The sequence below is a fragment of the Corvus kubaryi genome, unplaced genomic scaffold (assembly GCF_017639235.1).
Source record: "Corvus kubaryi isolate FWS band 111438036 unplaced genomic scaffold, C.kubaryi_AGA036_p1.0 78, whole genome shotgun sequence".
In the NCBI taxonomy this organism is placed as follows: Eukaryota; Metazoa; Chordata; class Aves; order Passeriformes; family Corvidae; genus Corvus; species Corvus kubaryi.
The window spans coordinates 6,437,484-6,449,750 of NW_024582065.1; the positions used below are offsets into that span (position 1 = coordinate 6,437,484).

Consider the following 12,267-nt stretch of genomic DNA (forward strand, 5'->3'; position numbering starts at 1 on the left):
ACCTAAACCTGATGTTGAGTTACTGTCCCCCAGAGGCTTTCAGTAGCTCAGTTCTGATGTATCCCTGCACTTTGTAGCTCACTGCCTTCTTAGAGTGTAATCAAACATCAAGCTAAGTAGCAAATAAATCTCCCGATCTCATAAGCTGCACAGCAAGATCATGTAAATGCAAATGAAGGGCTTGATTTCAAGCTGTCGCGGGGGGAAGGAGGGAAAAATGCTGGGCCTTGTCACTGCAATCACTTCACTCTGCAAGTGCAGTAAATCTGCAATAATAATAGTAATGGCAGCGTGACGGGAGGCTTTACTGTACAAGGGGGTGTAATGAAAAGGGGAACAGAAGGTAGCAAGGAGGCAGGGCCTGGCAGGCTGAAAATGCACCGGCACAGAGTTTGCAGGTGTCCACAGGGCAGATCCAGAGAGGAGGGGACGGGCAGCCCCGGCTGAGTCAGAGCAGAAAGGATTCAGGGATTTGCCCAGCATCCCCTCCCAGGGAAAGGCTGCAGAGACAGGGATTAAAAATCCACATCTCAGTCTCTTTCTGTACCTCTCTGCGTGGACACGTCTCCTGCCTCTCTGAGTCATCTTTAGCAAATTGATGCAATGTGTGTTGCTGGGCCATGAACACCAGGGGATGGAACACAAATAAGTCTTGCAACAAAACCTGGAATCCTTAAAGGTTTTGCACTCCCTTAAACCTTTGCAACGCCCCCACTTCTAGAAACAGACACCTTTCAGAGCCTTCCTCTTCCTTTGCAGCAAACATTTTCCAACACTCAAACGCAAATCCAGGGCTCAAGCTCAGGGCTGCACAGATCAGAAACTACCTGGCAAAGGCTGGGGATAACTCAGTACACCCAACAGCACTCACTTTTCAGCCAACCAAGGTACCCCCACTGATCAAACACCCCCAACACTGCCACTCTGAGCATGGCACCCTCCAAACCCCACCCAGACACACCTGGTTCAACCAGGGAAATTACCACGTTCAAGGGGAAAGGATGCATCAGCCAAGCCCTTAAAGACAGTTTGAGAGAGCAAACAAAGCCTCAGCGCACATCTCTTGCAGCCCTACAAGGTGTTGATCTCTGCTGGGTGCTCTGGGAATGCTTCAGGAAAAAGTCTAGAGCTGTCTTTTCCAAACTGGCTGGATAAACAACATTTAAGATGCTGGATTTTCCTCACTGAGGTCGTAAAGGGAGAAAACTTGCAGAAGGTACCCAGAGAAAATTAGGACCGCCTGGGATGCAGAGAGAGACGGTTTTAATTAGAGCCAAGAGGTGGGAAATAAGGCAGAGAAATGACATCTTAATGAGGTTTAATGAAGTTGTCTGCTGATGGGCACAGCTGTCAGACAGATCTGTATTCCAGCCAAGCAGCTTTGTGACAGGCTAAACCTGAACACAGGGAACAGTGCTGGAACTGGGAGAGAAAGAAAAAAAAGACCTTCTGCATCAACTTTGGCTCAGTTTCCCCACTGCTTTATGACAGAGCACACCTATAATGCCCCAGGACAAACAAATGAAACCAGCCCATGAGCTGGAAACAGCATTTTGCTAATTTATGAATGAGAAAGGCTGTAATCTTGGATTACACCGAGCAAGATTGATTCCTGCTACATCCTTCCCCTTCTTTGCTTTTGTAAGTAAAAGATGTTGGCAGGCAACCAGAGTCCTCTGCTTTCCTTGATTTTTCTTCAGGCACAGATTCTCTCCATGTTCAACATATTGGACCAGATTTTTTTTTAATTAATTATCCAGCACCTTCAGTTTTATTTATTCAGTGCAAAGTGACTGTAAAATGCCACCTGATCATAAAAGGAAAGAGCATGCACTCATTTTGTGATGGAGGAAACACCCAACTGTGTTAACTTCAGGTGCTCTGCAAAAGGGACTCTTTAAATCCCGTAATTTCTTCCATTCTAGAATTCTGCACTCAAGGGTCTGGAAGCAGCTTTGCCACAGGTTACAAACCTCTCTCCTTTCCTGCAGTTTCTCAGTGATTTGCTCCCATCTGCCACACCTTTGCCACCATGGCAGATTTCTGACCTCACTTCCCCGAGCCGCTATCAGAACGTGATCCCAGGACAACGCCTTTTCTCATGCTTCTGAGGAACATTACACCATTTCCCTTGTACACCAGTGACAACTAATCTAAAAATAGCTGTAAATACAGGAGGAATCGATCAGCAGTGAAAGCTCCTTTATCATCCCTGGCAGCGGTTTACGCGCTGTGCGCGAGCTCCCGGCACACACAGAGGGCACATATGGTTTGTCACTGCCGGGTGGCATCGCAGCCGTGGTGGCACTAAAACCCCACTCACTGCCCTCATGCTTGGTGCTGGATAAGGGACAGGCCCTCCCTCTGCTCGAGGCTCACAGGAGGCAGGTGGGGAAATGCAGCCGTGGTTGCATCATGTGGCTGAATTGATGAGTTTTAGAAAGGGCTGTTTGCAACAAAGGATCTGTAGTTTTGCACAGGGCAGGTCCATAAAACTCATTTTCTGGTGAACTTGTGCTCCTGAGAGCCATGGGAATGCCAAACCTGCTTTAGAGCATCACAAGTGTAAAAGTTTGAGGAATTACAAGCACATTTTAGAGACCTCAACACAGAGCCCTCTTGAAAGGTGCCAGTTCTGGACAGGGGTTATTAACCTTCACTCTCCAGGCAAAACTGGCTCAGTGAGAGTTTTGCCTGAGCTGAGGGTGATGCAGAAGAGCACACTGGAAAGCAGCCACCATGCCATCAGTGTACAGGGGAGCCACGGCTGCTCTGAGGCCCTGGCCAGGATTTGTGCAGTGCTGACTGGGAGCAAAAGGAAGATTTGGGTTTGGATGATGTTCCTACACAAGCAGCTCCAGTGAGCTGGGTCCTTTATCAACATGCACAGCCTCAGCCTGCCACGGTGGCAAGCTGGAGATGGTTCATTTGCAGTTTCTTTTCCACTGGCTCTCTGCAGAAAGGGCTGCGTTTGATTCAGCATCTCCTGGCCCGGGGTGTTCACCCATGAGGAGCACCAGAATGGTATTTCAGTACTTTCGTTCTCCCAACAAGACCTACAATATCCCAGCTCCTCTAACACCCTTCCCATGGAAAATAACCAGTCCCGAAGCACCCACACCCTGCCCTCAGGGCTCCTGGGGACTTGTTGCCTGACTCTGCTCCAGCCTTCCCTGGCAGGAACGCACAGCCCAAGAGCCAGGTTCCCTCCCCTTCCCTCCTCTGCTGCCTCCCTTTCAAGCAGCAGTGAGGTTCCAAGACACACATCCTGCAGTGACTTCACCATGGAGATGGGAGGGAGGAGACAAAGGGGTGAGGAGGGGTCAGTTAATCCCACAGACACCACCAGGCTGGGACACACATGAGCTAGGGAAGAGTTCATTTGAAAACTAAATATAAATGCGGTTATTGAGCTCTAGTTCTCTTCTGTGCTATAAACTCCAGGCTCTGCTCTCCCTTCTTCAGCCCCCTTATCCTCCTCCTGCAGCATGCCTTGTGTCTTGATTATTCCCAGGCAGGAGCAGCCATGTGATTGTGCCTGGGGAAGTTTATGTCAGTTTTCTAGGAGGATGCACAACTTGGAAATGAAATAACTCAAAGTAAAGTTAAGACTAGCTGCAGTCTCCCCAGCAGACTCCATAGCTGGGCATCCCCACCAAAGCAGAGATTAACCAAACAAGAAGAGTTCAAGTCCATATCTATTGAGTCAGGATCCCTATTTCCAGCAAGGCTAGGTCTCTTTATAACTCAAATACAAACTTCTGTGAAATTCAGCATCCTTTAGGCTTCAGCTCCTTTTTGCACTGTGGCAGTCACTTGTGCAGTGGGATTCAAACCCTTGCCAAGTGGCCACTCCTGGTACTTGTGGCCGTGTTCTGCTACAAACTTCTGTTTTCAGGGGATTTTTCTTATCAGAAAAGGTCTTTATGCTTCTCTGTTAATTCTCTATATGCTTCTCTTTTCCCTTTTCTGCAGCCAGAAGTGGGGAAGCCCATGAGAAACTGCTACTCCCTGCCAGGCCCTGATTTTACCTATGGGATGTACTTGCACAAGAGAGATGGAGGAGTCCCTGAAGGTAGGACACTGCCCCTAAAACACAGACCTGCAACAAAGTTCTGATGCTAGTAGCAACACTCATCTCCTTCCCTCTTCAATATTTCTCGTCAAGCTGAAAGTGCAGAACTCCAACATTTACCCACTTTCATTAATATCACCCCAACTGCTTGGTGACCAGTGAAGTTTCTCTGTCACACTGGAAACTTTCAGAGGCTCACACAGAGCCCAGGCAGGGAGGGTGCACCTGCAAAGGGTGATGCACCTGGCCACTGTTGTAACTTTGTCAGGGCTCCTGCTTTGTGCTCTCAGGAAATCAGGCATCCTGAGCAAGCCAGGGTGGAGGGCGAGAAGACATCCAATTCAGATGGGATTAGGGATGCAGTGGGACAGGGTATGAAGTTCACTGCACAGTGAAGTCGTGACAAAATGGACCTTAGCCACACAAGACCCCCATACAGGGTGCACACACATCAATCTGCTTTCCCAAACAGGAGTTAACCATGATGCCTCATCTTTTTCTCTCCTATTTCCTTCCATCTCCAGCCATAGGCCACTGGGACGCAGTGAAGGCCAAGCCTCATATAAGGGTCATGCCCCGAGACTTTGTCACCATGGGCCGCATGGCTGTGGATGAAGGCTGCACCACAGCCCGTGAGTTTGCTCTGTACTACAAGTTCAAGGACATTCGCTGCAAAGATGAGGGGATACTCAGATATGGTTGCAAGATACCTCCAGGCACGACTTTCGGCAGGCCAGCACGGTAAGGGGGAAGACTTGGGCCCTCCTCAGAATGAAATTATCCCTTCCTTCCCTCACACCTACTCTCTCACACCTCCATCTCTCCCCAGTCTCAGCTACCACAGTCCCCAAAGCAGAAGTGTCCTGAACCTGGATGTCACAGCATCACATCCGTGTCTGATGACACTTCTGTCAGATAATCAACCACCTGAATCTAACATACGTGCCACGACACAGCCTCATTTCACCTATGGCATTAAGGGCTTGAAGCCTCTTAAAAATATCTTCAATGCCAACCCTTTAATCTAAAGGAATATAAAGAGCTGTCAGCCAGAAAATCAGCATTCCAGGGTCAGCAAATCAGAGCAACAGCATTTCTACCTCTCTGCACTGGTGGAAATACTCTGGTGGAGTTAAAGAACAGTTCAAGTTCTTTATCCTATCCTCTCCCACTTAGTTCATCACCCTGCATTGGGCAGAAATTGGTAGTAGAGCAGGATAGAGGCAAAGAAACTTCTCACTGCCAGTGGAACTCCAGCACAAACCGGTGCTCAAAGCCTCTAAAAGTCCTGCTACTGCTGGAGCCCAGGGGGGTTTCTTGCTCTGTGCACGTCTGGACCAGGCATTAGGTTTCATTTTAAGAGCTAGATAATAATCACTACAAGCAAAATAACAGCTACAAATTCTAGAGAAAAGACATGATGAACAGCACTGTGTATTTTACATGATAGTAAATGGGCTTTGCATATGCAAATTGAATGGATTTTAAAATGGTATTTAATGACAATTTTCGTAGCAGACATTAACATTAATTGCATCAAAATGAAAATGTAGCATTAGCTTGCTGTTAGCTGCAAATGCCCCAGCTATAAAGCTTTATCTTTATCAGTATCAGCCCTCACCGATGTGACAGGGCTGCTCTGCAAATTGCAGGCAAAAGGGCTTTTATGTTTCAAAAGTATCCCCCAATGTAGACCAAAATCAACATCAATTTTGCTTTATTTCTTCATAAACGGAGGTTAAACGGCTGCCTGTAAGAAGCCCAGGCATGCTTCAAAAGTTTTAAGGAAAATCTGCAGACCCCACAACAGCAGAAGTAGTGAGAAAGGGCTTTTAATTGAAAGTTATTATGGTACAAGTTGCCTGCTCCTTAATAGCTACCTTTTACGCAGACTGATTGTATTTATCCCTTTACTTTAAAAGCATGTTATAGATAAAACCGAATTACTGGGATTATCAAGGAGTCGTTACAGCCGTTTCGGTAAAAGTGGGAGTTTAACACACTTTTCCATGACTGGCAAGTTAAAGAGACCAGCTTTGGTGAGCACTCCTGGGACAAGCTGGTCCCTGGTCACAGCAAGACCTATTTTCCTAAAAATGACCTGGTTGTCAATGGATTTAAGTTGGTTTTGGACTCTAAACCCTGTTTGATATTGTGCTGCTGCCTGGGAAGCTGCTCCCAAGTAAGGCACGTGCTTGTCTAGGGGCAGAAGAAAACGGTGGCAAATAGTCTTTTTCCACGACTCCAAGCACTTCATATCTTTTAGAAATAACAGATCTGATCAACATCTCAGGCACAGTGAAGTTTTTCATCAAGAACAGCGCCTGCCTGTCATCCCCCAGCACAGACAGTGTGGCTGAGGAGGCCAGAGAGCAAAGGTGCTTTCCCATGGCACTGGAAGCAGCTGGAAACACATTGCCTGATGATGGGGTGCTCTGGGACAGCCCAGAACCCCAATGCAGATCCTGCTCAGTCTGCACCCACAGCCCTGGGAATCCCACACTGTGGGAATTGCAGCTGGTGCCAGCCCACAGCCTTGGGGCTGGGCTGCTTCCCTGGGAAGCCAAATAACTCAGCAGCTGTCACAGGACCATGGCTGTGGTCGGTGGGTAAGGGGCAAGGGGCTTCTTGAGTCCTGGCAACTCATCTCCAGCCCCTCCTCAGGCCCTGGGCTGTGCTGCTAAAGGCTTCTGTCTCCTGGAGACACCAGGATCAGGAGTTCTCCCCAGGCTCACAGGCTGGGGCTCTCCTGGATCATCCCAAATAGAAACAAGCACAAAAGCTGAGGTTGCTATTAGTGCCTTGTTAATATCTGCCTGGCCCTGCTGCTGCTCTAACTTAGATCACTTGTGCCTCTGCTTTCTGCTCACGGTGTGTGGAGCATTTCACCAGGCAGCCTCAGACACTGCAGCGAGCTTTCTGAAGCTTTGAGGTCTCTTTCCTTTCTTTTCCTGGGATATTTACCTTCAAAGGTCACCCATACCCCTCTATAATTCCCCCCAGGCACCTTCCAGGGGAGAGAAGCAGCATTGCTTTTTGCTGATTCCCCCCCCATTCTCTCCCTCCCTTTTCCCAGAGTAATGTTTGCTACGAATCATGTGGCCAGCTTTGTTGTGAGAGTCATAAAAAGGACATTTTTCATCTCTCCTTTTTCCTGCTCTCGCTCCCTTCTCTCTCTCAGTACCAGACAGAGATTTATTCCTTCCCTGATGCCTGTGGCATTCAGAGCTGGGAGGGGTCAGGGGAGGCACTGATGGGACATAATAGATAATGCAGTGGTTCCCCAGGGGCTTGTCCAGCTCCGGAGCCGATCCATCAGCAGGCAGTGCTCGTGCCAAGGTCAGCAGTAACGAGGATGTGGTGGGGTCCCAGCCTCTCCCGTGGGGCATCCTCCAGCCAGGCTCCCCCAGTTCATGCTCCAGCTCTCTGCAAGAGCTGCCGTGTGCAACCACACTTTGCAGGAGAGGACACATCCACTGTGTGCAGGTGCTGGGCTAACAGCACACAGGCTCAGCTTCACCTGCCCCAGCCCTCATCCCACCACACACAGCTCCACAGGCGCGTCTTCCAAGGAAAATGCCTGTCTTTGAGCTAAATACCATCTACATGCCCTGTGCATGACACAGGACAGAGCTGCTGAGGGTTGCCATCCTCCCAGGTCTTTTCATTCAAAATAGCCCCACAGCACAGTGCTCCTGGCAAGTGTATCCAGCCCCCATACTCTGCAATAATGACCTTGTTTTACAAGGCGAAGGCTGGAGGGCACTGAGTGGGCTGGGGGTTGATAATACTGGAGACCTAAAGGCACAGAGGGTCTGTGAAGTCCTCCAGGATCTTCACTGGTGTCACTCCAGCCTGCTATTCAAAGTGCATTTGGAAACTCCAACAGATGTCCAGACCCACATTTATCCTCCTGACCACCTCTTCTGATTGAATTTCACTGTGCACTGAAATCAGGCAACATTAAAGGATCGTTTTTGGAACTAGAAGTAAACACAAAGATGTGGATGCTGTCTACAGCTAGATTTTAGATGCTATTGATCTGTGCAAGGTCACACAAGGAGTTTGAAGCCAGAACACTCCAGCACACAGCTGGTACCCCAAGCACCAGTTCTCTCCCCAAGAGTGAGCAGGGCAGAGTGCACCCTCAGCATGGACACACTGCCCAGCACTGCCAGGGCTGCTCGGAGAGAAAAGCTTCCAGTCACCTCTTGGTGAGCATCCTAATTCTGCCTGCTTCGTCCCAGAGCCTGTTCCTGGACACAAGGACTGCACAGACGTGCCATCCTCTGCCATTCTGCACCTGTACCTGCTCCAAACCCTGCATGGCCATAACCCTGCCTCCCACGGGCTGCCATGCACTTGGCAGTTGGCCTGGAGGTTGGGCTGACCTTGGGTGTGCTGGCAGGATTTCCCTGGCACTCTGTCATCCCCATGGCTCCTGCCGGGTCCCCCCCACCGTCTGCCTTCGCTTCGACTGTCCCTTTCCTGAATTTTACATCCCATTTTCCTTCTGTCTTCATCTCCTGCCTCCATTTCACCTCCCATTCTCTAAAACAGCTCTTAATCCTTTGGCAGCTGTTTTCATCATGTTCCTGCAGCAAACTCACCTCTCCAAAGCGTTTGGTCACTGCAATCTCTCTTCTTCAAATTGTTACACTTGGCCAAGGGCATCAGTTATCCAATACCTCCTCTTTAATTGGTATCATTTGCAATTGTCCCAGTCTTTCCCCTTCCCTGAGAAGAGAGATATCAATGCTCATGTACTGCTTAGCAAGTGGCCTTTTCACCCAAAGTGTCTGTGCTGTTTGCACACAGCCAGAACAAAGTTTAGGAAGCTGCTCAAGAGGTGCTGAGGTATTTCCACTGACAGGTTTATTTTTGAGATACTTAAAGAACATTTCAGGTCGTTAATATATGGCTGTGGAAAGAAAGTTAATCTAGATGTAGACCAGCTGCAAAGATGTCAAAGAAATAATGTTGGAGAGCAGAGGGTGTTCCTGGAAAGAACCCACCAGGAAAAGATGGGCAGGCAATAAAATTGAATATTACAGCAAGTGTGCATCTGACCCATGATCACTGGAAGCCAAAGAGAGTGTAAAGCCACCAAAATGCTAAAGATTAGGGCAAACAAAAGTTTTACAGAGAAAAAAACCCACTGAGGACTGACAAAACAGATTGTAAAAATGTAATACAGTGACTGGAATCACTGTCAGGCTCATGGCGACAGAAAAACGCAGGCAAGTAAAAAATACAGGACTCCCATCAGCTCGGATAATTACATATCCTATCCAATTCCACAGTGAAAGGCACTCTGTGCCTCTGCCACCATTCTCACATTGCTAAGATAAGAATTTCTATTTCAAGAGTAGTTTTCTTCTCCTGGAAATGTTCCAGGCTGGGTATGTGGTCGCATCACTACCACAGAGCTCCCAGCCCCGTCCGCCTGCGTTGTGCCCAGCGGCTGCAGCAGCTGCTTGGGCAGAAGGACCTGTTACGCCCTTCAAAACATCCTGAGTGCACCACAAAGATACTGATTCCCCTCCAGAGTGGTTATTTGCTTGCTGTAAGAGTTTCTGACTACTTCAGGCTGACAGCTTAAGAGAAAATAAACAGCCAAGTCATGGTTTGGCATAAGGTTCAGGTCCTGCATGTCAGCCAGAGCTGGGAAAAAAGAGATCTGAAGGACAGATTTAGATCCCTTATTACCAACTAGTTTACACTGAATAGGGAAGTAATTCACTCTCACACAGACTGGCTGTTGTCTGTGGGTTTAGCTCCATCAATTACAGTCAGCTGAAAAAATTCTTAAAAAATTTTACCACCTAGAACTATTTCTGGCCACAAGTGGACCTTTTTCTTTGCCAACTTTTGCTTTTTCTGCCTGTGCAATGGAAACCTGGGTCGGGGGGAAATAACCACAGAATCCTTTCTGTGAAAAGAAAGCTTTTAAGCCCTCATCAACATCTTTTCCTTTCAAACAAAGTCATGTTCCCACCCAGCCAGAGAGATTCAAGCATGGGATGGAGGTCAAGGGAAAGACCTTGTGCTTTGATTTCTTTTGCTCAGCATTGGAGGGGTTTTTTTCTTGGGTTTTTCACTCGTTGGGATGTTTTGCATTTGTTGATGGCTGCAGACTGAGCATTGTTCACTCTCAGCCATAGATCTGGACCTCCAGGCAGAACAGCTCTGTCCCACAACCACATCCCACCTGAATTTCTCAGAGGATAATAGCAGATAGCAGAAGACAAATGAGCTGAAGACAAACCTAAATAATCTTCAATTAAGTCAGCCAAAGGGCATCTCCAACCCTAAAATCAATGCTAGCACACAAATTCCAGCTTGTCAAGCCAGTTATTTAATGGGTAAGAGCTGGCTTGGTGTCTTCACTGCAAGACACATGTTTCCATATGTGCTTTTAGGACCAGTGCAAGCAAACATCTCACTCGGCCTGGGAGGGAATAGTAAAGCAAATTGGTGCTCTTGTAACCATGTGTACTCCTAAGTACAGCTATGAGCATCTGATAAATCTTTTAAAGTGCATGTTTACAATGGATTTTATTCTTTTTACTGTTCTATACATATGAGCCCTCTGAGCAAAATAACAGATCCTCTGACACTTAGAAGCCACTGCCTCATTGGCTGCCTGCAGTGAAATAATTTATATTGTTATTTCCTCACCCAAATTACGAGGATTGTAAAGAAGCTTCAGGAATTCCGAGTAATCAGTGCTTTGGAGGCACAGATCCCGCAGCCGCCATGCGGGTGGAAGACCCACTATTGCAACTGAGAGTTTTGCCAGCCCAAAGACTGCAAAAAAAATTGGTCCCTGAGTGTTTTCTACCAATTTTTCTCTTGTTATTTTCTTCAATGGTTAATGGAAAGCAAGGACAAGTGGAGATCATTTAAAGATGATCTTTTGGGCCTCTCCGTGGGTTTACTGCCAGGACCTATTTAGAGAACCATAAAGCTGTAAGGGGCCTATAACTTTACTGTACAGTCCACAAGCTTCTTAGGAAAATGAAGAGCCTTTGGACTCACATCCAGCTTGTTTTGCCATGTCTCCCTCTCCTCACAAGCACACCCACACACTCGTGCAGGGACTTTGAGCTGCTAATTGAATTCACCCTTGTGAAAGCCTTAACAAATTGTAAGTGACCTTTTATACAAATTTCAAAGTCAAGAATTCACCACTAACTGCACATCCCTCTTCTGCCATTCACTGTTATGCAAAACCCACAAACAATTAAAAGAAATAATGAAGAGCCCAGCGGCCCTCTTTCCTAATTAGCTGCAGGAGGCAGTGCTGGGGAGTTGGTTAAGTGCTTCAATTACCTCGGCCCTCCTCGCAGCCCTTGTTAGAAGAGACAGGTCCACGGGCCAAAGGGGAACAATTAAGGCGAGGCAGAGCCCGGCAGTTTGCAGGGGGATGCCGGGGCCGTGCCGGCTCTCGCTCAAGGGCCAGAGCTGTAATCATACCCCAGCTTCCTGCTGGGTTACACAGAGACAAATTAATGGGAGATAGATTGCTACCTGCAGCCCATCAGTAACGAGGGAGGAAGGGAGGCAATACAGCGCTACAAGGGAGCTGTAATCAGAATTTTCCTGTGCTCTCAGCCCCCTTTCAGGACGGAGGGACCTGAGCACTAATGCCTCGCTGCTGCCTACATTGGGGGTACCCCCACGGCCCCAAACAGAATCACAGACCCCAGCTTGTGCTTTATTTACTGAAGTTAATACCTGTGGTAGCTGCCCCAAGGAGCCCCACGCTCCAGAGATGCTGCAGACCAAACTGTTCCCCAGTAAAAAACTGGTTGGACTTGATCTTGGAGGTCTTTTCCAACCCTCATGTTTCTGTAAGAAACCAACCTGAGCTGGTGGGAACGGGTTCTGCTGGCCTGACCACAAGCCATGGGGAGATTCTGTAAGGACACTTCTATCACAGCACAAATCCTTCCCAGCATGAAGTAAAAAAGAAAGGAATGCAAAGGTAGTGCCCCTGTAGCTGTTTCCCCTGTGGACTGAAAGCCCCAAAGACAGACCCTGACTGTGCAACAAAAGCACATCTTAGATGGAAGGACACCAGCAAGAACCAAACCCCCCTGAAACCTCATTAACCTTTCAAGAAGGGGTTAAAGTTTCAGCATAGGCAGTGGTGCAGCAGTCCAATTTTAATGTCACAACCATGGACA

The 12,267-nt window shown here is 48.0% G+C and overlaps 1 protein-coding gene across 1 annotated transcript in view; it reads left to right on the forward strand.

Annotated features, from left to right (window-relative positions):
• CFAP77 (cilia and flagella associated protein 77) overlaps positions 1–12,267 on the forward strand; it is a 57,214-nt gene that overhangs the window by 29,329 nt on the left and 15,618 nt on the right. The window contains exons 2-3 of the mRNA XM_042052505.1: positions 3,976–4,075; positions 4,600–4,816. Coding sequence (XP_041908439.1) covers positions 3,976–4,075; positions 4,600–4,816 — 317 coding nt within the window. The remainder of the gene's footprint in view (positions 1–3,975; positions 4,076–4,599; positions 4,817–12,267) is intronic.